At 37.4% G+C, this 27174-nt stretch overlaps 1 protein-coding gene across 1 annotated transcript in view; it reads left to right on the top strand.

The window, feature by feature from the left end:
- SLC9A9 (solute carrier family 9 member A9) overlaps positions 1 to 27174 on the top strand; it is a gene marked incomplete at its 3' end in the record, with an annotated part of 204786 nt that overhangs the window by 83186 nt on the left and 94426 nt on the right. The window contains exon 9 of the mRNA XM_082003926.1: positions 8854 to 8942. Coding sequence (XP_081860052.1) covers positions 8854 to 8942 — 89 coding nt within the window. The remainder of the gene's footprint in view (positions 1 to 8853; positions 8943 to 27174) is intronic.

Here is a 27174-nt window from a genome sequence, read left to right as displayed (position 1 = left end):
AAAGTGGATTTGTAACGCAAAAAACTAATATCTTTCAAAGCCTCAGGTGCTGCACCAAAGGTAATTTACATTTCTTGGGCATAGGAAAAGACTGTATGTCCGGACAAAAAGTAATTGGCATATGTCTTTTTTGCACACTGCAAATGTGATGACAGGCAACATAGTCTCTCCTGGTAGTCACTCTGAAGAATGTTTTGTTTCATTTCTCTTTTGCAATATATAGCTGAAATAAAAGACTTAATTGTTGAACATCACAGATGGTTTTTGCTATGGTAAGGTAGCCATGGTAGAGGAATTTTAAATGGGCAGAGGGAGAGCCAGAGAAAAAGAGTGGAAGCAAACTTCCAATTTAAGAGAAAAAATAGAAAATTATTGGGAAATTTAACTTTCATATAAAGGAATTGATATAGGCATATAAAAGATAATTGCTCTGCCAATACAAAAATTCCAAGGAAAACATATTAAGCCCTTTTAGGTCTGTCACTGGCCATTTTTTCATGGGTGTGTTCTGAGTTTCAGGTGGAAATTGTTTAATCACACTGTTGTGAGGAGGCAAAGTTTAATCTTGAAAGTTCTATCTGTTGAGCCTTTGTCATTTAGTTTCTGTGGAAGGCTTTTGTCAGAAGCTGTTAGGATGGAAAAAACTCATGGAACCTTTCTTGTAGCTTCAGAAGCTCAAAGCTGTATTTTGTAAATGCATTCACTTTATTAGTACTGTGCTAACATTACACTTTAGAGTAGGTATTTTTAGTTGTCTGGTATAGCCAGTTTTGATGTTGCTGTCATCTTCCCTCAGTCTCATCTGAAATAGCTGCAACTCCCCTCCTTTCATAATATGACTTTAAACTTCCAGTTCAGCAGGAGAATTACTGTATTGGTTAAGAAATTTCCAGCTGACTTATACTTCTGTTGGAGGTATAGATTTCAGAGGTGGCTCTGATTTCTCATACCCATGCTAAGGAAATCTGTGTAAACTGCAGTTATTTTGTGCAGTCTCCCACACAGGTATGTTTTATCTGAAGCACCTGTTGCAGAAAGCACAGGAAGCCCAGGGGAAAGCCAGTCATCCTTCAGAACGCACTCAGCTCTTAATCCATGCCCTATCATTTCCAGTCTTTTCCAGCTTACTTGCTTGGTCCTTTGTCTTACTTAATGCATACAACATCGGGTTTTACAGTCAAGTGTGTCTATCCCCAAAAGCAATCATTAGAATTAAGAGAGCATCGTAACCGTGCAATGACACTGCTGGGCCACTCCATTCAATGAATTAAATTCCTAGTTTGAAATCTTTGACTTTGGTAGATGTGCTTCAAAAATTAACTCTATCTATAGTACATTTATGACTATATTTATTTTCCTTGGATATCGTGTTTCTTCTATTCATTCCTTCTAAATGAACTTCAAAGGATTAATAGTAGACATCAGAATTTCCCTGTAGCTATTAAGTAATGTAACTGCAAAATAACTTTATTCTTGTAATGCTTTCCACCCTAGTTCTTCAATCACTAAGAGTCTTTAAAGTCTAATATTGAAGTATGTCATAATTTATAAATAATGGGCTACACTGTTTTTCGTGTGGGTGTAGCACGTGATAGAGCTCACTTGTTTTACTTACAGATTTTTTAAATAAAATGTGAATCGAGAGTACCATAGGTCAATGTTTTATAAAATATTTTATTCCTCTACCTCAAGATATCCCAGGATATATAACAATATATGGGTCTGACCCTGGTTGAAAAATGGATGTTATCAAACCAGGAAATCAAAATGAAAATCTGGCATGACTACACAATTATTGTTATACTGATTACTCTGATTACTGTAAATTATAAATGAATGTTATGGCTATTAATCTTATAGCTATATCATCAAACTGTGACATATGCATGATAAATTGATTCTTATACAGTAGAATCTAATTTGTGTGCACTTTCTGATTTGCCCTGAAGTATATCATTCCTGACTGCTGAGCAAAGTTGTAATAACAGAGCACTGTCGTAAGGTCAGTGTTATTATAGTTGCTTTCATTTTCAAACTTCATTACAGAATATTTAGGCTATAAAAAAAATCATAAATAATTTAAATTAATTTCCTCATCAAAATAGATGAGGAAAGTACATCTTGCATTTATTGCTTGTTATCTTGCCTTATAATTAACAAAATTTGCCAATTTTTAACCGATCACTCAGCCATTAGCCTGTGAAACTTTCCATGATGTACATAGGCATTTAATGTTCACCTCAGTTCGAACCTCTCTATCTACAGCTGTTTGAACTAAGCAGATATTCAAATAAAAAGAGATTAATCTACCTGCAAAAAATGCACTCAAATATATGTATGTGAATTTATTTGCATTTATATATTCAATTAATGCATACTTCAAAGTCATATGAATTTATCAGTATAAAGCATGAGAATTACGGCCAACTGCCTCTGATTTTACATGCCAAAGATCTGTGCTATGAAGCTAAGAAACACAATAGATCTTGAAGGAAAAAACATCGGAGGGGATCATCTTTGCTCCTTTACTGTTTTTCAAAGCCCAGTTCCAAAGGATTGTTTTCTGATCATTATAAAGGAAATAGCTTGTCATAATAAATTACTCCTGCTTCCTCACCCTCAGAAATTCTTATCTGAATATTTTGTGATGTCTCACACCTGCCTTCTTATTCAGGGGCTCATAGGAGAGAACAGTCTACTTAGTGAGAAAGCTTTGCCTCCAAAAATAAATAAGCAGCTTGTTATGACTGATGTACCCAGGACAAGTCCAAAGATCTGGCCTCTCGCTGGGACAGTTTTGTGCTACCTTTGCATTTAGGACATAGCAAGAATAAACGTCACCAACTTCCATTTCCTTTAGTACTGCTGACAAACTCCAATTATTCTTGTGGCTGTTCACTGTTCCTATCTGTTTGCTGTAATTTGTCTTGGATCCATCATCTACCTCATTGTTTTTTTTAAATGTTGTGATCAGTTCTTCTTGTATCATTCTCAAAAGAGAGCTATCAAAACATTTCTGTCTGCAGTTCTGAGCACTGTGAGCACAATGCAGGTTGGTACCTGATTGGCTTTAGTTCACTGGGCTGATGTTATTCCATAACAGAAAGTTATTATGGGCTTTAAATTCTCGATTTTGTGGTTTTCTTTCCTTTATTCATAAGTAACAAATACAGAGAAGTAGGTAGACCCCTCGCAGTAACCAGGGAGAAGAGATAGCTTGCCTTCTAGGTCAAAAGGAAACAGCAACTTTCTTAAGCTGTAGTTCTGCCACTCCTAGGAGAAAAGGATGAAATTTGGGTCTAATTAGGAAAGCAGGCTCATCATAGATAAGAAGATGGCATTTGCAGTGCTGTGCAGAGACAGGTGACAACGGAGCAAGTTTACCACAAATTTCCAATCCACTACTTGCTTGTAGGACTTCAGAGATGGCTCTGGGTGATCTATGTGGTGTTCTAAGATGGGGAATGTCAGGTGGATGCTGTATTTTAGAGGATGCTCTAGACATACGTTGATGGCTAAGTTAGCTCCTGTACTCTGTGCAGTTTCAGTTATCGCATTTGCCCTTTCAAGAGCACCCCTTGACCAGACTATGTACACGCTTGAGTCAGTGCTTGGCTCTGGCTAACTTAGGTTCAGCTGTAGGTATAGCCTTTTAAGATAGTAAGGGAAGAAGAGAAAGGTGTTTATCTTCAGAGAAAAGTACATATTCTAGTATGGCATTAGGCTGAAATCAATGATCAGTTGCATAAAATGAGGATAGTGGAGTCACTTTATTGCTAGTGAACAGGTTCAGGATAAACAGGGTAAGCACTCTTAACGTTTTCTAGAATAAAACCAGGTGTGTCTCACCATAGGAGTTCCAATGTGACTTGAATGCAGCAATTCATTTGGGGTTACAAAGGTACACTTGAAGCAGCCAGGTGCAATACCAATGATCATTCCTCAGGCGAGGGCCTAAAAAAATTCCCTTAGCTCTGTCTTTTATTGCTTTCTGTCACTTCAACATAAAATCAGCCTCAGACAACTCCAGAGATGAAAGCTTCATGAACAAAGCACCAGCTTTGGTCCTGCATTGGTGCAGGTCTGGTGAAAGAAGCCTTGAATCTTTGCTTCAATATCAAAAAAATAATTAGTAATTACCTTCAGTAAAAAGAGACTGAATAGGGATGTTGTTGCTACTGGTTTTATAGCCTTAGTGCTGCAACAGTTTGATGCAGAAGACAGTGCCTCGTTTCCTGCCGCTCACACATTCAGTCTGCCCTGGGATGTGCCCAGTAGGCGCTGTGGAGATATTCTGGCGTAAGTATGACTCCAAAGTAAATGTTATCCGATTTAAATATTTTTTTTCTATTACCCAGTGCTTACTGTTCTCTTTTCCCCACTGCCTTTGATGAAAGACCAGTTCCTGCTGCTTGTTGTACTGTGGGATTTGCAAGTACATTGTGCATCATTAGAAGCATCCCTGAACCTCTGGAATGCTTCGAAGTTGGGATGAAAACTGGTCAGTTTACCTACAGATCTTTTCAAATGAAGTGATGCATTTTATCCACTCCCTTGTCTCTCAGAAGGTACAGGTTTGAGGGTTGTTTTTTTTAATTCCTTTTTTTACCACTAAAAGACCTGACAGCTGGAGCCATAACATCAGCTTTATTGTCTCAGATTAGCAAATTCTGAAGTTTAAATTGTGGCCACTCACTTCAAGGTTTGCATTAAAAGCACACTACACATGCTGCCCTTCTCTGACAACAGATGTACTTTTTTTCCAGTTTTTCTCTTAACACTAGATATTGAAAAGCCTGGGTACCTTTCCTTTTGTCTATTTGTGAAATGATCCAAAGAAAGATTTTGGTTTTCAGTGACAATATAGGAATTATTTTTAGATTAACACTTATAAATTAATGCTCACCCTATCCTGTTAATCTTCACACCATCAGCAAAATACTTTTAAAGATATGTTACTCCTTTATCCTATATTATCTTTTGCTGTTCCTAGCTCTTGTTCTAGCAAAGATTTCAACTACAAGTATTCAGTAAAACTAATGCAAGAATAAGTTCTCTAATTGTATGAGCAGCTAACAAGCTATCACTATTTCTCTGTTATATAAGGACCAAAAAAATCAAATAAAATTGTAGGCTTTTATTTCTAATAAAACCTCTTCAAAGAGGTTGAGCTGCAGCTGAAACTTTACTAGTGACTGTGAACATTTTACTGTGAGGTTTCTCATTTTTCATACTAAGTGAAAAATTTCCGTAACTTTATTTATAGACATTGTATTGCACTTAACAACGGATCACCCATTTAAACTCAAAACATTCCCTGTTTACTTTAGGTTAGCATTTTGTTCAGCAATCCTAGTACTAAGTATCTCAGTAATTGCTAAATTTGCCACTTAAAAACGAAACAATGAGCGGCATTGAAAAAGCAAGCTGAGTCTCCAACACCTCGAAAATAAAGCAGCGAGCACCAAGGGCTGGTAAAAGGACCATCTCACTTTATCTGCCTCCCTGCATCTAATAAATACTTTCCGTTTACACTTCCAGTATTATCATATTTGGTCTTACCCATGCTTCTGTGAAAGAAAGCCTGAAAAATTTGACAACCTAATTTATGTGCCATACACATAAATTCACACAGTATTTTGCTATCCTGCTAACTTCAAAATCTGGCTTTCATAGTCTTACAAAGAAATCCAGATTGCTTTTTCCTTCTAACTAAAAAGTTCTGTGTTTCCCTCTTTAGGTACGTCTGTTTCCTTTGTAGTTACATTAACATATAACTGGTCATTACACTTAAATAAACATTTTTACGGAAATGCATTACAAACAATTTTCTTCAGGCTTATTAATTAAGCATTCATTGTGAGATGCATGGCTGGTACATATTATGCCTTCAATTGTAGCGATTGAAATATTCCACTGCATTCCCCCAGTCTTCCCTGGAAACAGGATATCTGCATAATTGCATGGTTCAGATCATTTATTCCTATTGTAAAATCAGATTTAGGCCATTTTATTACTCATGTCACTCTCTCAGTTCTCTCACTACCCATAATTAACAGTTTCTTAGCAGTCAAAAAACATTTTATAATCATAGTTGAATTTAATAATCAATTTTAAAAATGCAAGACTTGGCATGATGATGATTCATGTAGAAGAAAGTGAATCAGAAACTCTTATCTCCGTTTCTATTACTGAGCCTGGAGCTAGTGATACTTAGAAACATTACTGATTAGCTATATTTTTTAACCCCATTGCATATTATTAATGCCTTGAGAATTTTTAAACTCCCCTGATCAGTGCTGCACAATCAAATGCAGTTACTGAAAAAAAAGACTTACTCATTTAAGAGAACAATTAGACCTCAGAAAAGGATGAGCTTCCTGGAACGTATTTAAGCAGTGACAATCACACTAGTACTTTTATTTACTAAAAATAAAAGTCTTAGTGTAGTTAGAAAGATATATATATTAAAACAGACATAAAAAAGTAAACATTAAAAAACAAAGGCACCACAGCTAAAGCTCAGTGCAATTTCTCTTGGCTACAGAGTCTGTGTTCTGTAGAAGTAGTACAGGTAAATTTACAATATAAAGAGAACCCAGAAGCAAAATCCACAGTGGTTTGTGGGGAAAAAAAAGATTTGCTTTCTCATTTTCTTTCTGATACCAGTTATCCCTTGTGTCAAATTCATCCAGAATTTTTTACTCCATACTTTTTTCTTCCATCAAAGCAATAATAAAGCCAAGCCTTAGTTCTACCCAGAAACAAGAGAGGCTTGAAAGTAAAGAAAGTTGGATTTTGTTGGACAATATTTTCATGGCTAGCAACCCAAAGAGAGTCAGAAACTTGAGAAAGACATGGTAAGTTAATAATTACTTTAACTGGTATGTGGCAATGTGCTGTTCCCACATGTGCACAATCCTCCAAATGAAATAGTTTCAGCATTGTCTAAATTTTTACTTTCCCATTTTTCCTCATCTATACCTTGCTTTAGGGGAGGGGGATATTTCATCTACCTCCAGGGCCCTCTTGCTGCTAAAATTCAAACATTTAGAGGTTTGGATAAGCCTGTTAAAGAACGTATCGAAGCACCAGCACTTTCACCTGACACTTGCTCGGTACATTACCATCCATTTTTTCCTGCGACTGTGCGAAGCCTGTCCTGCTCCTATAAATCCTTTTGAAGTAGGAGATTGTCTTATATTGGGTTTGCTGTGCTAAAGCCTGCAGCACCGCAGATTCTGCCCCCTTACTGAGCCTCCTGCCAGCCTTTGTGAATGCAGGACAGCCACCATCCTGGAGGAAGCCTGATCCAAGTTTCAAGTCCAGGACCAAAGGCACAGACTGAGATTATTTTGCTTCCAGTAGAACTGGTTTATATATTTCAGTTCATGCTAGTTTAACCTAATAAATGCCTAGAAAGCTGCCACACAGTCACATTGCAAGGATGGACGTTGCATAAACCTGGACAGGTATCTTTTTGCTCGCTCTGTTGCCTCAACGTGTTTCCTTGGATTCATCAGTGTTACTTCAGTATGTCAGCAGCCTATGAGCTCAAAATTACCTAACAATTTGCAGAGCAGCCCATGAGGAAGCAGAACGAAAGCGCTAATCGGAGCACGCTGTCGCCCTTAGACAAGAGGCCATGGGTAGAAGAGCTGAAAGGCACAAGAACTAAAGCTCTGCGGGGTAGCTGGTGGCAAACCGCCCGCACGCGAGCCCCGGCAATCACAGGCCTGCAGCGATCACGCTGCGGGCTGGCCTTGTCCAAAAGCCGCTGCTGCTCCTGTGGGCTGCATCTAGAAACCAAGCAGAACTTGTGTGATCCACATGCTTGAGGAAACGTGTGCGGAGGTTTTCAGGGGAACGGTGATTGGAACGGACATGAACAAGCCCTTAGCTGTTGCGTAAATAATTATCTATGTAGACATGCCCCAAGTTTAAGAAAAGCACAGAGCTTACTTCCTCCATGGGCATTTACATATGGTTACTGCTGGACACTTATTTTTGGTTTTCTATTTTCTCCCTGTGTGGGTCCTTCTGCCTTATCTGTGTCCAGAGCTGACAGGAAATCGCAGTTACAATCTTATCAGCAACTTTAATTATAATACTGCATTGCAGTGTCGTTAATGATTCTAGTGAGTTAGGACCAGGGCCAGAGAGGAAGTATTCAAAACCAAGAAATATCACTATAATACAAATCTTTTATTATTCCTGACAAACCTGCTGCCCTGCTCCTCAAGACCTTACACAGGCTGAAAAGTATAACTACTGCCACACAGCCACCGTCACTGACCTGCTCATTCTGAGCAATGCAGCTTGCACCTGCCAGAGCATCATTTTTAGGCAATAAGTTGCTGCCCATCTTGCGCATTGTTACACACTAATTATGATAAGGCTAACAATCAGGCACAGATTGAAATGACTTTCCCCTGTTGCGGTAATTCAGTACCAAGCACTCTCAAACCATTTAAATATAATAAAATTATTTTTCCCTTTCCTATTCAGTCTCTGCCAAAATTTTCAAATAGTCTGAAGTCCTTCATATGACAATTATGTTAGTCTTGCCTATCAGATAGATTATGGTCAGATGTTACCATATATTAATTCAAAAACATTTCTACACTTCTGGGACAAATACGCAACAGTGGAAATGCTGTGAACACATAATGGACCAAGCAGAAGATTCAAGAACGTCATGAAAAAAAATTCTGTTTGAAAGAGGCTCTTATAAAACATACCTTAAAGTTCTTTTGTTTTAAAGTGCTGTTAACAGTCTAATTTTTTTATGCAGCCCTTTGACAAACCTAAGAAAAGAGAAGCAGCTGACTCTGGTTTTTCTTTGAATTTCAGGTATTGTTGCAGTCCTTTTCTGTGGAGTCACACAGGCCCATTATACCTACAACAATCTGTCACCAGATTCCAAAACGAGAACTAAACAGGTAGGACATGGAAATAACTGACTTTGTGTCTTCAACTGGTGTAAGGAATAGACAGAGGTACTGGAATATAGCTGCACGGGATTTCACTAATGCCAAGGAAGAGGCTTCATTAGGGGAAGGACTGGAGATTTTGCCAGGAAAACAGTAACGATTCTCTGGATAAGCAAAAAATATAAGAATCTGTTCTTCCCAAGAAAACTGAAATGTCAGTTGAGGAGATGAAGGGTAAGGAGATAATAGTTTACATTAGCTTGCATACGAAAGTGCTACAAAGTTAAGGAAATCAAAGAGCTCTGGTAAATGAGAGAGAAGTGGTCTGAGAGATTGGATCCATGTGTATTTTTGCAATGGGACTGTATAAACTGCAGTCTGGGCCACAGACTTGAGCAGTGACATCATGCCATTTCTGCCTCATTAAAAATCTGACATTAGAAAGATAGTGATTTTTTTCCATTGTTTTATTTAAAGTTTAGAGACAACAGAAATTTGGTCATCTGTTTTTTAACAGGTGACTAGTGCAATTGTAATAATTTTTTAAAACTTGGGGCTGTTCTCAGTACTAGATATATGGCATTACGATATTCAAAATACTTTTCAGCACAAGGAGTAATTTTAGACTACCTTGCTGCTACCTCAATCCAGTTTTCTTCCCTTTTAATGTTGACTCATATGCCCAAAGAACCGCAGGTTGTAGAAAATCTATCTCCTAGAACAAAATGGAAACATAGCGTCCAAGACTATAATTCTTATTATGCAATCGGGTACCTTTTTCAGCAATTCCTCTGTTTTAAGCATTGGAAATTTTACATAGAAAATTTCATTGCCTCTTGCAGATGTCAATTTAATCAAAAATCCAATTTTCTATCAAAAACAGTTTGATAGAAAAAATACTGTCCACTGTATAAGTTCAACTGTCAGCCTCTCAGATTTTAAATCACAAAAATGGTTCTGGTCAGTATTTCCAGAATAATGTGTTAGCTATTGAACAGAATAAGTCTGCTCGATTGCATTTCTTCGTACCAGCAGAGGCTGATGCTTTGGAAAAGTATTCCAGCAGAGAAGACAACCTTTCTCTGATAACTGTATTGTAAGGGAAAAAAATCTCCTATAGAATTGTTTCTATTTTGCAGAACTACTGAATTGCATATGCCACTACCACCCTTGCATATAACTGTTACAATTTGAATACAAGGCTTTTTGAGGGATTCATCTGCACGATTTAGTGATGCATAGCCTTAGAGAGAGAAAGAGAAAAAGAAAGGCCGTGGTATTTTTAATTACATATGAACATTTTCAACTACAGAATTAACTAACATTTAGTTTAAACGCATACCGTTTTTCTTTATGTTTACTCTTTCATTCCATCCCATTCAACAGTGCAAAACAGAATAGTGAAAATAAACGGAATCTACCTTTGAACACAAGGAAAGAGATTATGTGTTTCTCTATGGAGCTATGAGTTTTATGCACCCCTTCTATTCTGTTTTTCTCTTCCCCTATAAGCTCTTAATCCTCAGCCTCCCTTACGATATGGTTCAAAAATTGTTGTTAAATTCCTTTGAATTCTTCTAATTTATTTTTTAATCCAAAGATTACCCTTCCAATATGCAGCTGCCTCAATGAGACCTGCACTGCCTCTTTCTTCCTCTCCCCGCAAGAATTCTCTTCAAGCACATTTACTAAGCCACACACTTGGCATTTTCATGATCGTATATGACTTCAGTGCATTTTAAATTAATATTGTTGCTCAGACAGATGGCTTTGCTCCCAATCTAAGTCATTCTTATTATTCATTACTGGCCAAAATCAAGGGCTTTGCAGTTCATTTATAGAATTATTCCAAGGCAGTCTCTCTTTCGTTACAATATGACAGATCTTTCAATAAGGACTCATGAACTGTAATGCACACTGACAAAACTGTGAGTTAAGGCTAAAGCTAAGCAAAAACATGGAAATTAGATTTAAAACCATAAATCAGATTGTGAAATTTTGTTAGCCATTTTTAAATAAATGCTTTGTCTCTACTACTTTGCATAATTTTCTTTACATTTTTTATTAGCTGTTAAAATTTCATAGCTTGATGGTAAAATTCAGTACACAATGATAGAGGTGGTGTTTCTGACCATGATGCGAAGTTCTGCATTTCTCACAATACCTCATCATTTGCTCTAAAAGAATGCATAAGAAAAAGACCAGTATGATTTTCTTCAGATACTGATATAAAATGAAAACCTATCTACAGTTCTTAAATGAGAATTTAAGAACTTCTATTAAGAATGCCTGTTAAAAGATGCCATGTAATTATTAGTCCCCATGTATCCTTTATTATCCAGTCAATCATCATTTAACGTTCCATGAAAGAGAAATATTAGATTTAAAGCATCTGAAACTTACAGAATCTGAAAGTATAAACTAACACAAATCTCGTCACAAACAATGGATTATTTTAACACTGTCATAAGAAAAGATAACAAAGATTTAGTGAAAATGCAGTCTTTAGAGAGCTTTCATTCAATCAATTATCCCAATTCTCACTAAGTATTTATATATATTCTATGTGTTTTGATTGTTTGTTATTAACATGAATGATGTTTTATGGCAATATTTTTAAGTTATCATCATTGACCCAACTATGGGCATAGTGATTTTAACATTAAAATTGACACTGCCATCTGTGGCAACAACGTTAGGTCAAACAGAGTGCTCCTCAGTTTCATATACTTAAACTCTAATTTATCCAATATATCTTTAGTAAAGGAGAAGATGAAACTGCTAGAACCTGATCGAAAGCTATTTGATTCTGTGAAGCTTTCTCTAGAATTATTTACAGCTGCTAGTATAACCTCACATTATGCTGCAGGCAAACAACAGTTACTTCTAAATCTTGGGACATTTTAGTTCCGATTTTACATTAGGTTCTTCAGATGTATAGTTGGGTTAGGTCGATTTGTTCAGCTACAGGTAAGTCAGTGGCTGGGCAGGGTGTTGCTAGATAAATAGAAATTTCTGGTTTGTTGAAAGTGGACAGACAGTGAGTCCCTACAGGTCAGGTCTAGCAAGAGATGCATGGACAATACTGGAAAAGACGACATTCCTCACTATTTTTTTCTCTCCGCCCTCTATCAGTTTCACTCAAATGCCAAGCTAACACCAGCACAGTTTCCTCGTGATGGAGTATTAAGAGAAGATTCTCACTTTCTCTAATGGTTATAAATGTTATCCGTCATATCATTTCCTGGTTACGTTTCTTTAACTCCAGGGAAAAGCCATAATGAAGAGACCAGGGAACAGGGCGATACCTCTCTTTGGTTATGTGTGTGAGGGTGTGGAGACTTCTGCTTTCAGACAAAATACAGTGCCAGCAAGTTATAAATTCTGGAAAAGGAATTCTGAAATGTATCTCCTCTGGAAATAGAGCCAGAGAATTACTAGAAGGCACAGGAAAGCATGTCCAGCCAGCAAGGGGATACGTCACACACTGCCCTGCCTGTCTCCATTCATTCCACCAGTCTAACCCTCGTTTACATAGTCACCTCTGAAATTGTTGTGTCAAACAAGCTCATGAAGGTTGCTTTCTCAAATTAGGTGTAATAGCCTTTGTAACCACATTACTAGTTAAAGTTACTCACATTTTTTGCTGATCCTGACAGCAAACCCATTAGGGAACACCTGCCTTATAGACAAAAGCTTCTGGTCCAACTGTTCAGCTGCACTGGGTGTGCAGTATGCAAAAAATGCCACATTAAGATTTCAGCAGCCCTTCGCCTCCAAGGTTTTATACAAGCTTGAGAATAGGGTAAAGGTAAAACAAGAGAAGTCAGTACTGCATAACTTCCGAGTAACTTTACCAAAGCATGTAGTCTTACTAGGACTGCCTAAGCAAATTAACTGACATTGAAGGACTGAAATTTTGGACTGGGCTTTGGGCTTTGCTCACAGATGGACATAGTACTGATTGCTTCAAATTTTAATTTCCACACTATAAAGCAGACATGGTTATCTCTGATTATTAAAAGTCATCACTTTGCAGAGGAGCAGCTGATATCTCCTGGAAACCCCTTGAAAATACATTAAGTTTTCAAAACTTGCTTAGGTCATTTATGATACACATTTTCCAACAAGGAAATAGATTAGGGATCAATGAGCTGATTGCTGAACCATAAATTGAGTTTGGTGTAAAAGCATTGTGTTCATAAGCATATTAATATAATGCTAATTAATTATATTAATTGAAACAGGCTGACAAAACAGACATGAAACATTTGTAACTCCTCAAAAACTGTGAATTATAGCATTTAGTCACTTGACCCTGGTCATTGAATAGCCTCAATATGGACTTTAGACTTGATGCTGTTCCATCCATAATTATAGACTCATTTCTGAAGCAGATTGGAACAGGAGAGTATTACTTTAAAAAGTGTGGCAATGGACATGTCCAAATCTACGGGGGGGGGGGGGGGGGCGGAGATATCAATTAATTAAAGAAGTGGTTCCTGAACAGCAATCAGGCAATGTTTAGTAAAAATAGCATTGTAGGACTAAAGGCAAAAGGGTGGCTGAAGTCAGTTTTTAGCTCACTATATCCAAATAAAGCACCATCACTGTGATCTGGTCATTCTACTGCTTTTCTGCTGGCCTATCTTATAAACAAATTACAAGCAGACCTACACTAAGAATCGAAAGAACAGATTTCCTTTCTCCAGGTACATGATAACACTGACTATCTGACAGAACGCTTCCATCAGCTCTCTTTTTGTAAGAAAGAAATAACGCGCTGCAAATTCCGCTCCAGTAGCAGAACGCTTTCTCCCAAATTTGTTGTTAAAAGCACATGCCAGGAACCGCAGCTACTGTTTTTATCTTTCTGTGAGAGAAGGGGAGCAACTGAGCAGAGATGGCTACGTACTACTACTGCCAGAACTGCATCAATCCGCTGTTTGCGAGCGTTGCCGCTCCAGATACCTAGCATTCATATTGTATTTGGGAGAAGCAGCCCCCTAAAATCATAGAGAGCAACAGCACAATCAGAAATGGGTTTAGTGGCCCTATCTTAAACCCTCTACGGTCACACAAGACATGTGTCACCTGTGGCTTTGGTCCTGCTATTTGTATGAGTGTTTAAGAGACCAAACAATTAGAGCTGTGCTTACTTCTTAAACCATACAACCTATATTAATTTATCTCTAGTTAATGCCTACTATTTTCTGTTATCAGACATTGGATTGTTTATAGGTAACTGGTTTACATTTCTAGGAAGCAAAGGCCACGCAGATGTCAGGATATAATGGCTCTTACAATACAGTCAAGAGACTTTTAAAAAATTCAAGAGTTTTTCTAGACTGAGGAAAACCCTACTTCCAGCAAAATATTATTGATAATTAGCAAAGCAGCCACCACCACAAAACATAATTCTCATCATTTTGAAATGAGCAGCCTAATTGGCAACTGTCATTGTGATTTGTTCAGGAATTCTACTTAGGAAAAAATGACCTTTAAGGCACTGCAAGAGATCAGGTGTTTCCACATAAATGGCTGGCAGAAAGACTGAGCAAAAAGAAAGTAATCTTTCAAGAAACCACCAGATTCTAATCAGTCTTTGCAATATGTGCAGGAGGAATCTGTTCTTCAGCACACCACAATCACAGTTCCTGCAGGAAAATTTTGTACTAGAATATTTTTCCATTCTCTTCAGAGGTATATAGCACCATTGACTTCCTGACATAAGGTAATGTATTTGATGGCTAATACTCAGTCTGAGGGTACACTGGAAATTCTTTTTAACTAATACATGGCACTCAGGTCTGGCACTCTTCAAAAAAGTATACAAGAGGTCCTTGCCTAAAGGATCCAATAAAGTCCCAATTCCTAGTTAGAATTAAACGGGTTGCATTCATGAAGTACTTTCTTGCATTTAAGTGGAGACTGAGCATAAAAGTTAGCTCCGATGGGCACTATCTCCTTCTGTGTCATGGTTCCTTTCTGCAGCTGAACAAAAAACCCCCTGACTTCCAACCTCCTTGAACCCCTGCAAGTTCAGACTCAAAAGCTATAGACTTGGGCTTCAGGCAGTGCTGCTCAGGAAAGAGTCCAAGTGATCAACTTACAGTGGTCAGTAGAAAGGTCTGGAGAAGCAACTACTTCTGGTAACAAGAATAAGAAAATAAAATAGCATTTGAGAAGATTTACTTGTATTGGAATAAGATTAGGATACTTTTGTCCTTGTTTTAGCCAGTTTTGCTTAACGTAAACACTCTGGAAAGGAATTAAATCGGGGGGAAAACAACCTTGCTCTTGTTTTCTTGTATTTTACGCAGGGTTTTTTGGTGGGTTTTGTTTTGAGACAAGGCCTACAGCAAACCCTTCATTTTGCAGCTGTTCAAAATGATCAGGGAGGACGTAGAAATGTCCCTGTTCTTTTTCTTTCTGAGAGAAGAAAAAGGTTGTAAGCACAGAGTTAAAAAAAGTAGAATGGCGTATGCTGCATTTAGCATATGGCTGTTAAGAGCAGATACCTAAAATTGTAGGCAGAAATTTCTGCTAACTTTGAGGCATCTAATTTATGCTGAAAACAACAGAAGTCACAGGTTTAGACCCTCCTAAAATTCCAAAAGCCCACATCTCTAGATATGAGCTATCATTAGAGCTCTAGCCACAGTACCCTGAAGAGAAGCAACCCCTTCCTTGCCCTGCACTTTCCCTTATAACCCCCCCATTTCCCTCCCGAGGCGCTAACAAGCTCCAGCTGCCTCCCAGGGTGCTGCTGAGCCCTGTGTTCCCGAGCTGGACCGTCATAGCTCGCTAACTCAACGCACCTCTGCAGAGCCACCGGGCCTGTTACCAACAGGCTGCCCTCGTTTATAAATTGCCTTCTTATCTCTAATTGAATATGCAGCCCATGCGTAGCGCTTGTAATTATTACCTTGAAAACGGATTGCAATTGACAGCAAGTGAACAATGAATTCCAGTTCTCCACACAGCTATTTTCTGTGTTTAGCAGAAAAAGCTGACGATTGGAAATGTGCCAGATGCATTGTTTGACCAGATGTACCATAAGATCCTATGGAACCCCGTAGAATAGTATAATGCTAGAAATAATGTTAAATCTGCCTACTGTATGGGTTTAACAAGAAGGATCATAACAACACAAGCAAATCTTGATTTCTTGCAAAAGGAATTATACTACCACGAGTTTCAATTTGAATTTCTTAAAATCCTTCATTATCTGACTGATGTTCCTGATTACTTAACCATGCTAAAAGAATGTTAACCTGCAGTCTCTTTACATGCAGCTCCCCTTAAATTTATGTGGAAATGCTGTAATTGTTTCCTCTCTTTTGGCTGGGAGCTACTTGATGGACAGTTAACAGCTAGGAACCGTTGCTACAAGTAAACTGATAACAGTAGAGTTTATAACTATGATATATCAGTAATTAGCTGCATAATTTATGATTTATATCATAAATTAGTTGCTATCCTATCCATAATACTGAAAATATTGGGTATCCACATACAAAAATCTCATCAGAATATTCCGTTCTATGCTTCATTCTTTAATCTCCATTTTCCCCTTGGTTTTGCATCCCTGCTTTAGTGATTGCTTAACTGAGAATGTGCAGATTTACTCTGGCATCAGTAGTTCCCCATCAAGCATGTGTCTCTGTCATCAGCATTTTGTAAAGAATACTATGTTCTAATATCTTATACACATGTCCCCCTGTGAATAAAAATAGTATTTTGGACCTATGAAAAAGTGTTCTTCTCTTGAAAAACAAAGGAAAACAACTTCCCTTCATTTTGCTTAAGCACATGAACTGGAAAATACACATGCTCAAATGTAATTCATACCCTGAAGATGCCCAGAACTGTAGTGAAAGCAGTATTTCTACAGAGAAGCCCATCTTGTTGAAAAATTATGTCATTTTTTATGCTGGTAGGCTAAGGAGCATAATACCATATGCAAACTAGTTTCCAAATCACTTCATTAAAGTTTTTATAGTCTGTTTAAACATTAAACATTTTCTTTAAATATTAATACAGTTCTTTAATTGTTAAGGTTACAGTTTACTCTTTACAGCACAGTAGCAGATGCCAGCAGTTAGCTAGCATATACCAATTGGAATTAAAACCTATACGCCAAAATCTCATTGGCATATGGAGAAATATATAATGGAATTCCAAACTGAGACACATGCTGTAGTTTCTTTGAAAGGTGCCCTGAATCATAAATGAGACTCTCCTATGTCTTCATCTATGCAGTGGAGTCAAACTGTGTAGGGCAATGTAAGCTCGTGCAGAATCAAAAAGCTGGTTGATATAACTATGCAAATCATGTAATTTTACTTTGCACGCATCTGTTATTGCGTTTCTCTTGATCTTCTCACAAGAGGTTTTAAGAGTGACCTCTGAAACATTTCTCCTTACTGTGGGTAGCTAGCATTTATCCCTAGTTTTTAAGTCTGCATCCATACAAACACCCAACCTTGTCCCCCACCTCTGAAAAGCACATCTAGTTTTGTGCAAGAAGTTCCTCTAAGTATGTAGGCTGTCAGTTCAGGTGCCACCCTTCTCAACAACACAACTGTGGAATGCATAGAGAGAAAAAACAATCAAAAATCAATCTAATCCTGGGCTATGAACATATTCTTGCATCATCAGCATGTAGTGCAGCTTAACATCACATAGTTATTGTATATATGGTTACCTTTAGCTTAAATTAGATTTTATTCAATTTCATATTTTGTAAAAGCTGACAATTACAACATTCCCCTAAACATAGTCAGTCACAGCTCTCTCATCTGAGAAGTTATGACAGCGATAAAAAATAAAGGTAGGATTTTTCATTTATCCTTTCTTCATTTTTCATACAGGTAAACTAATTTAATAGTGTTTTATGTTATGAACCAAAGCCCTTTGACTTTAATGAGATCTGTCTTATGCTATAAATTAAGAGGTTCCAAATATAATGATAATATAAATAAAAACACTCAGATTCTTTCTTAAAATATAGTTATGTCCTAATGGTAATAATTTTCTCTAACTTTTTCTTTGTCTGAAACACTGACGCTTCACATTGTGTTAGGTGACGTTAGTACAAGATTTATCAATATATTTTCCAAGTATGGAATCAAGCTCTAGAAAACATCATCTGTTTTGTATTTCTATGCATAGTACATTATACTGCTAAGTTGGAACGCAGTTAAATTATTAAGCACATAGATTTACATAGTTTTTAATGTTGAGGGCATTATTAATAGGTTGCTTTGTTATAACCCTGTGTTGCCTTACAATTGCGTGACTGTGTCAATGCACTCCTAATCGCCCTTACCGTGGGGACATTGTGTTTGGTAAAGAAATTAAGATAGCGATTTCTTGCATGGTTAGATAGGTTACATGGGGATCTTTATGGAGCATCAAGCGTTTTGTCACAAATGTGCACTGGCCTCACCGAAAGAAACCTGTGTGTTTGGGAGCTAGCAGCTTTACTAATGTTTTGAGGCCTCTGCTTCCCCTGGAAACAGCAATGCTATTGCGCTGCTCAGAGAATGCTGGGGCAATGGGAGAGCCCTTAAGAAACCTGAGCTGTTGCATGATTTCTGACGTTACCAACTGCTAGATCCATTCTTGCAATCTGAAACGTGTTTTATGTATCTCTCCTTTTAACTCATATGATTCTTGCAATCCCTTGCAATTTTCTTTCTAGGGAGAAAAATCTGCAAAATTCCATATCAGCTAAAAAACTGCACAAAAGCCATGGTCAAATCTTTTTAGAAATATGTAGCTAACACTAAAATTCTCACACAATAAGCTGCAAGAAAAAAATAAATACATGTAAATAAGGCACTATAAGAGTTTAAAGCACTTGCCAGCATCCCATCTTTTTAGTGACTGCACAGCTGTGTTTCCATTACACGATTAACGGATTTTCTACCTTCAAGAGAGACATTTGTACAAAATGGTAGCACAGTGCAAGAAATACTAAACAGCTGACTATAGCTCATCTCTTTCTCATGGTGCCGTCTGTAGACATAATTAAGGGCTAAAAAGCCTTTTGTCAAAATCTTTCAGAATAAATGTCTAAATCATGACTAGGATTCAGATAAGTGCCCTGCTTTCCACACATTTTGGTACTTATCTGCTTTCATTCACCTAAGATAATGAAAATAGCATGCAAGTTTGAGCATCTATTTCAAGCTTTTGACTTTTAATTCTGATTCACAGAATCACAGAATCACTAGGTTGGAAAGGACCTTCAAGATCATCAAGTCCAACCATTAATCCAGTGCCACCATGTCCCCTAAACCATGTCCTGAAGCGCCACATCCACATGTTTTTTGAACACTTCCAGAGATGGCGACTCCACCACCTCCCTGGGCAGCCTGTTCCAATGCCTGACCACTCTCTCACTGGAGAAATTTTTTCTAATATCCAATCTAAACCTCCCCTGGCACAACTTGAGGCCATTTCCTCTTGTCCTACCACTAGTTACTTGGGAGAAGAGACCAACACCCTCGTTGCCACAACCCTCTTTCAGGTAGTTGTAGAGAGCGATAAGGTCTCCTCTCAGCCTCCTCTTCTTCAGACTAAACAATCCCAGTTCCCTCAGCCGCTCCTCATAAGACTTGTGCTCCAGATCCCTCACCAGCTTTGTTGCCCTTCTCTGGACATGCTCCAGCACGTCAACATCCTTCTTGTAGTGAGGGCCCCAAAACTGAACACAGGATTCAAGGTGCGGCCTCACCAGTGCCGAGTACAGGGGCACAATCACTGCCCTACTCCTGCTGGCCACACTATTCCTGATACAGGCCAGGACGCTGTTGGCCTTCTTGGCCACCTGGGCACACTGCCGGCTCATGTTCAGCCGGCTGTCAACCAGCACCCCCAGGTCCCTTTCCGTCGGGCTGCTCTCCAGCCACTCCTCCCCAAGCCTGTAGCGTTGCATGGGGTTGTTGCGGCCAAAGTGCAGGACCCTGCACTTGGCCTTATTAAACCTCATACAGTTGGCCTCTGCCCATCGATCCAGCCTGTCCAGATCCCTCTGCAGAGCCCTCCTACCCTCCAGCAGATCAACACTCCCACCCAACTTGGTGTCACACTAATTTCAGGGTGTTAGCCACCTCTTGCCTCCATTGAACTTTAGAAGAGTTCCAAGTGTTTGAGAATTCCAAACAGACATTCAGCACCCTCAGAAGCACACATTCATAGAATGACATACTTTTCTTGAAAAAACATTTCTCTGTACACAGTGCCAGATGATACTTCCCTAGTCCACCCACGTTCTGCTTTCCTACAGACTCTTATCTGGAGTTACTTTGAAGGTGTATTAAAGAATGACTAGTTGTATCTTTTCACTACAGATAGTTAATTTTATGTAAAATAAAGAGTGTCTTGAGTTCTCAGATTTAAGTACAGTTGAAGGTGTAGCTTAATTTAGGATTTTTAATTTCCTGCTCGTTTTAGTGTGCCTTTGTTTTTTCCTCTGTTACCAGTTGTAACAGTAAAAGTTGTAAAAGTTGTTTACTAACAGGGATTAGTAAAACATCACCAAGGAGACCTTAAAACACTGGAAATCTTTACAATACTTTCTCCAATGGCTTCTATTTTGTTGATTTCAGGTGGAATCACATTATAGCCAGATGCAAACCTTCCCCATTGAAATTAATTATGAAAGTATCACATAAATTCACATAGCCATGGGCTCACTTTGGTTTTGTGTACACTTACTTTGAAGGCAAGATTTCACTTCTCAGTCTTTACACCCTAACAACATCCAACTGCTATAGCTTTTGTAGTTTTGACATGATTAATCTCTGCCCTGTTTGTGCTTAATACTACATATTCATCTCCACTGGCCTTTACACATACTATTAACGCATGCAGACACATACATTCTGTGTTATGTAAAAGACACATATAAACAGCATTGATAATTTCCTCTAAGTTCATTTTCTCCAATTATCATTTATCTGCAATTTTTTTATGTATTTCACAGATATAAATGCAGGGTGCTAGACCACCACAGACAATTATTTACTCACAGTGGAAGTTCCAAGGTTGCAGCCAGTTCAAAACTAACTTGTATTTGATGAGACTTTTCTTGTGCTTATCCTTTATACTGTTTTCAAAGAGTACGCCACCAGCAAGTATCTGACCTTTTCTGTATCCAAGAAACCGGAACTTTCACACTTAATGTTCAAGCAAATCCTCCTCGCATTCTATGTCTCATCTCACCTCCACAGAGTCTGCAGTCTAGATTATATCTTTAAGCATAGAGGACTGTTAGATGAGAAAAGTCATGTACTCTAATACTTAAGAAAAAAATGTGACACCCAAAAACTTAGTTGCTATTCATATTTCTCGGTCTTTTTGTCCAAATGTAATAGCCTACATGAAAAGGCAGGGAAGCTGTTTAAAGATGATTGTAGAAATGAAGCAAAAGAATTCCCTAAATTCCCACCCTAAATATTTAAGAGCAGATCAGTGGACCTACTAATCCAGTATCCTGCTTCAGAAACTGGTACTAGAATCTGCAGAGTAATTGCAAATAATACTGCTGAACATAACTATAGGGTAGCATTCTGCCAAGGTAATGTAGTTAAAAGTTGGCCCATCACTAACAGGTCTTTAAGAATAATAAATGGAGATCAATATCTTTAGGATCTCATGCTATTCAACACCAGTTAAAGCAAGAACAGTTCTTAGAGGGAGGGTGCTCTCCTGAGGTTAGAAAGATTTACAGTTCTACAGCATTTTTCCACTGAAGTAGTTTTACAGACTGTAAAGGGAAGCATCAATATGGGTAGATAGAAGCTGCAATATAATTTCTACAGAACAGATGCAAAGAAAACAAGTATTTGTCCTGTAGTATGTTGGAATTGCAGTGAAATGGAAATTTATAATCATGAGCGTCAGATAATTTTTTGCAGTCTTGATTCTTGCTGGAAAGCATGAAGAAAACACACCACAGACTTCATAAGAATCCTTTTTTTTTCCTTCCTGATAGGTTAAAGGCCCTCATATTGGTTATTAGTTCCTAATATGTCAAAGACTAACTGAATTTCTTTCCAATACCCAAAACTTGGCAAGGAAGGAAATTGTTTTTATGAACTCACATCAAGAATTAATATTAGAGAATATTTTCTCTCAGCAAATTGAAATGGAATAAATTGCATTTGTCCTCCTTAGAAACTGAATTGATTGCTTGAGGTTAGGACTGTGACAGCAAGTCACGGAAAAAAAAAAAACAACACTTGTGAGGGGTGAAAAGAGGAAGATGAGATGGATTTTGTGTTTTACTTTTGAAAAATCAGCAGCAGTTCTTACAATTCTAACATACATGCAGAAACACAAAAGATGTATTAGCTCGTTGCAATTTTAAAGACAACTAGATTACAATGATAACACTACTATTTTTCTTTGACCAGAAGGAGAACAGTCGTGTTTTAAAGCATCTCCTTTGTTAGTCTCCTTTTGTCTGCAGTGCATAATGTCCCTACTTCCACCTCACTGGTGACTTACTGCCCCAGAAAGATGCCTTCCAAGAAAGTCTTTTTCAAGTTGTTCAGAATAGGTCATAAACTTAAGCTTCATTTTTATTGATGTTGTTATTTTGCAGGTTTTTAAACTATGTGTAAAAGAAAAAAAAATTATTCTCCAATTTCAGCATTATAAGAATATTAGCTTAATCCTAGGCAGTGCAGGCTGGTCGTAGCCTCTTCATTTTCCATTACCATAATTATTCCTCTATCATTGAATAGAATAGCCATCACATTCCCCAAAATTTCCAAATTCATCCCTAAACATAGTGATTCTAGTACCACCACTAGTTGCTGACCAGTCGAAAGTTCTTTATATCCCTTCAAGCAATTTTCCAACTACAATCCGTTATGCCTCATCTTGAGCAGAACCCTTCCTTAATGCTTACAGAATAATACAGTACTGCTAAATGTAAAGAGCTGCAGTAATCCCTGAGCACTTTTATCTTCATACAACAGAGCATGGATGATTCCTCCTTCCTTTGTGCCTGCAACTTCTCAGTTCAGGAATTTAAGATAAATAAGCAGTCTGAAAATGTTTTTTCTAGTTTGTAAACCAAATAATATCTTAGATGACAAGTAAGAGCAACAGCATCATCCTCTCTGTTTTGGCAATACCTTCCATTAAGTTATCGTCTTGAGTTATTTTTAGGTACAACTTAATGCCTGATGTAGCAAAAGTTGGTCATGCTGCAGGAAAGGGAGATAGTGACCTAAAAAGGTTCCCACTCATAAATTGATCCGTGTTTGAAAAAAAACAATGAAGTTTGAAGAAACCCCCTTTGCTAGGCAACTGAGCAAGACTAATGATAGAATAATTCATTTTTCTAAGGCAACATATAAATTCTCATGAGGCTCTGAATCTGGCTATACTACCACAAGTGCACGCCAAAGTTTCTACTGCTCTTCACGCGCTTTACACATATAAGAAATGAGTATACTGAGTCTTAGATTTTGAACAGTCCCCTACTTGTCAGTCAATTGATAAAATCAAATACCAAAGTTCTTTCTAAGGGTTAATTTGAATTCTGTAATTAATGATGTTGACAGATTCATTGTAAATACAAACCAAACTAAGCTTTCATTCACCCCTGAGGTCAAACCTTTTTAGAAGTTCTGAATGTTTTACTTTTTAAGTCATTCTTCCTCTGATTTTCATTGTTCCAAGTATTTTAGAACAAGAAAAAGATTCTAATTTAGCTGTCCAACTTTCAACATTTTTGGTTTAAACTTCTTTTGTCCAGCAAAGGCATTCAAGACCTGTATTATTTTTAATAATAAAAAGGATTTGCCTTGATGTCTGGGGCCAACATCTTATCTTTACTCTTGCTAGTCAGAAGTGTACTCTGTGCCAGTATTTTATTCAGGTTCTCCAAAGCTGAACTTTGGTGGTGCTGGCCTTTCCTCCCCCTTAGTGCTGCTCTTTATTTCTTTTTCCTTTTACTTTACCCGTTCTTCCTCAGCCCTTACAAATCTTTTAAACCTCCTGCTCTATAGGGAAATAGAAAGTTTCTGAGTGCCTTCCATAAATCTATTGGGGTGAAATTCATTGAATTCAGTAGCAAAACCTACTGATAAAAAAGGCCAGAATTTTGTCCCAGGACATAAAAGATCTTGTAAGAATCTCTCTCTGCTAGTGTGTTTGTAAGTTTACAGTCAAATATGTTTGGACATCAAAATCAGCACCATAAACAACTTTATATTCTATCATGAATTTGAGTTACTTTTGCTGATTCTTTCATCTAAGCATGTTATTTTAGAAATGAGCATTATATCACTATACTGTGAAGATTCATTATAGCTGTATAAAGGATTTTAGGCAAGAGGTTCAAATTCAAACCTTTTTCTGATTTTGAAACCTCTAATCAAAAGAGAAAGATTGAATAAAGCCATTAGGCTATATAAAGGCTTCTACAATATCAGAAAAATTATGTCTGAATTCTCACTGCATTTTAATTCAAAATAGTTAGGGAAAATCAATTTTCATCAACTATTGATTTATCAATATCCTTGACTTCATGGAACATTTTTGATAGCTGTGTTCTAATTAAATCACATTATTCAAATGTAATAAATTTTATAACCATCACTTAACATTGCTTGGCATTTTAATAGCTCTCTGTCACCTTCAAATTTCTCTTAAAAAGTATAATCAGTTTTGCATCCTAGCTGCTGTTGGACTACTGAAATTCTCCCTGTTTTGATATCATGCAAGAATATATCACTGTAAGGTGTAACCCCTAGACAGGTGGCATTCCTCCATGTTGCAAGCAAAATCAGTGCAACTAGAGAAGGTTTGCAAGAGGTGGATGACATTCCTTCAGCAGGTATTAGATCAAGTAAAAGTATGTAATATTGCCATCAGTGAGTAAAATTCACTGAATTTTGCTAGAAATAAGTTGTGGATGTAATTCAGCTTGTACCCAAAAGCCTCGTGCTCGTATTATTTCCTTGAGATGAAAGAATGCTGTTTGTCATTCTGCTCTTACCCGGAACTCTCAGGCTAACTTTATTCCCTTGAGATGAAAAATGCTTTTTAAAAAATTAGGATTTGAGAAATCTCATTTTCCATCTCCCCACCCACAAGGGGACTGTGGCATAGAATGTGTTCGTTTTCTCCTTTTGATGCTCCTTTAAAGAATTCTATTTTCAGTACAGCTAAGATTGGAACTTAATGTGTCCCATCTTTCAGATGCACCAATTACTTACCTAGATAATGTCTCTAAGACTCAGTGAAAATTTAAGTAGTTCTATAAAATGGATCAAGTTGCAAAACCCATTTTGGTGTAGCTTGTTTCTCTAATTGGCTTGAACTTAACTGTGAGGGTGGAGAGAAGGAAAGAGAAGGAGGAGGAGAAGGAGAAAGAAGGTGCTTTCCTTATCTCGCTCAAAAGATAAAACTAATACAGTTTTTATATCATATAAAACTTTTCACTTAAGTTAAAATAAAACATCAGTATAAGATAAACTTAGTGGTTACAGCAAGGCTTAAGGTATAGATAACCTGGATTGATTCCTTCCTCTGCAGTGAGAGCTGAACTGCAAGTGGTACTTCCAGAAGAATGTCCCAACTTAAAAATTATTTTTTGCACATCCCTCAAGTACTTACAATGGCTGAGAGTAATAGAAAACCTAAGCATATTTGGTGAATGATGTGTTTTTAAACACATAAATATTATGTCAATTTTAATAGACATTTTTAATATAAACCTTTTGTAATATCCACTTTTTACACAGAAAATAACCAAAGCAAATACCAGTTTCAGTAACTCACTGAGCTAAACACATAAACCAAGTGCCTGGATTCATTCTGAAACAGTGTTTTTGTAATTAATACTCTACTCTGCAGTGTGTTGACACTGGTGATTTATTACAACTCTTGCTTTAAATCTGTAAGCAGATTTATAGACTTCATGGAGAGGTAGAAATGGCACATTACAAATGAGGTTTTTTAGTTTTATACTGAAAAAATGTCTTATTACTATGTGTGTATTAAAATGGCTTCTAGTATAATTTTCTGGTAGCCTTGAGGAAACTAATGGCAGCATATGAGCACTTTAATGCCAAATTCATTTAGAGTAGAAAGAGGTTAGTTGTCTGTGCAGGAAGCAAGGGAAGGTAATTTATTGTTATAGAAATAATACCTCCAAGGACTCGATATCTAGGATTCTAATCCTAACTTTTTTTTTTTTCATGCTCGTAATCCCACTTGCAAGTACATATATTCAAAATAAGGGAAATGTTTGAGTGGCATTTAAGCAAGCCATGGACCATAGCATGGACCTGGCTTATGGCCACTCCGACAATAAAGGATGTTTTTCAGAGGCTAATGCATATGGTGCAACTCTTCTTGGAACTCCTTGGGTATCCCAGAAAATTATAAATTCCAGATGAAAACCTATCCCTCCTATTCTTCTGCTTCTCATCAAAAGGTCTTGACAGCTCATCTTTAAAACAGTGACAGAAACATTTGCAAGAAAGGCATGACAATTTGGGAAAATGCTTCTATGGAAGCTGTTTCTTAACATGGTTTTCAGAAGATCTCTTTAGAGTAAATTGTTTTGTTCTGATGGGATTTATGCTGCACAGCGCTGACAGTTAAGTGCTTAATGGAGTATCTCCATGGGCTCTGTATTACTATTGAACAAACCACAGAGGTGGAAGAAACACTAACTAAAACACTATGCTGAATACAGGAATAAAAGTGAAGCCTGGAGGACAGTGGATAAGTTTTACGTTATATCTACAAGCATCATGTTCCAGGAAAAGGCATTCAGATAGCAATTCTTGTGTGACAATAACTAGTTCTGAACCAGTTTATATTTTTTAATTTGTTGTTGTTGTTAACTCAGGATGCAAAATTTGGACAGGTTGTGCTCCATAAATAAATGTGTCATATGAGTGACATACTTTTTAAAAGGGATAGGAAAATATATGGGGAATACAGATGACTGAATAAAGCTAACGAGCTCGTTTTACCATTCTAAAGAGCTGAATCTTTCATAAGAGACCACATCATGGCTGAGCCTGGAATAGGAAGGAGCCTACTCTAAATTAGCTATTGAAATAGCACCTGGATTTTTGCTGTACAAAGGAAGGAAACTAGTCCGGTATCCTGGTTTCTAATCTTCTAGCAAGTAGGCATTGCTCTAATAGTGGAAGATCAGAATACTAAAGAAAGGAGAGATAAGATGGCAGGG

The sequence above is a fragment of the Phaethon aethereus genome (genome assembly GCF_964289735.1).
Source record: "Phaethon aethereus genome assembly, chromosome: 9".
NCBI classification, from domain to species: Eukaryota; Metazoa; Chordata; class Aves; order Phaethontiformes; family Phaethontidae; genus Phaethon; species Phaethon aethereus.
This window is presented reverse-complemented; position numbering and strand designations above follow the sequence as displayed.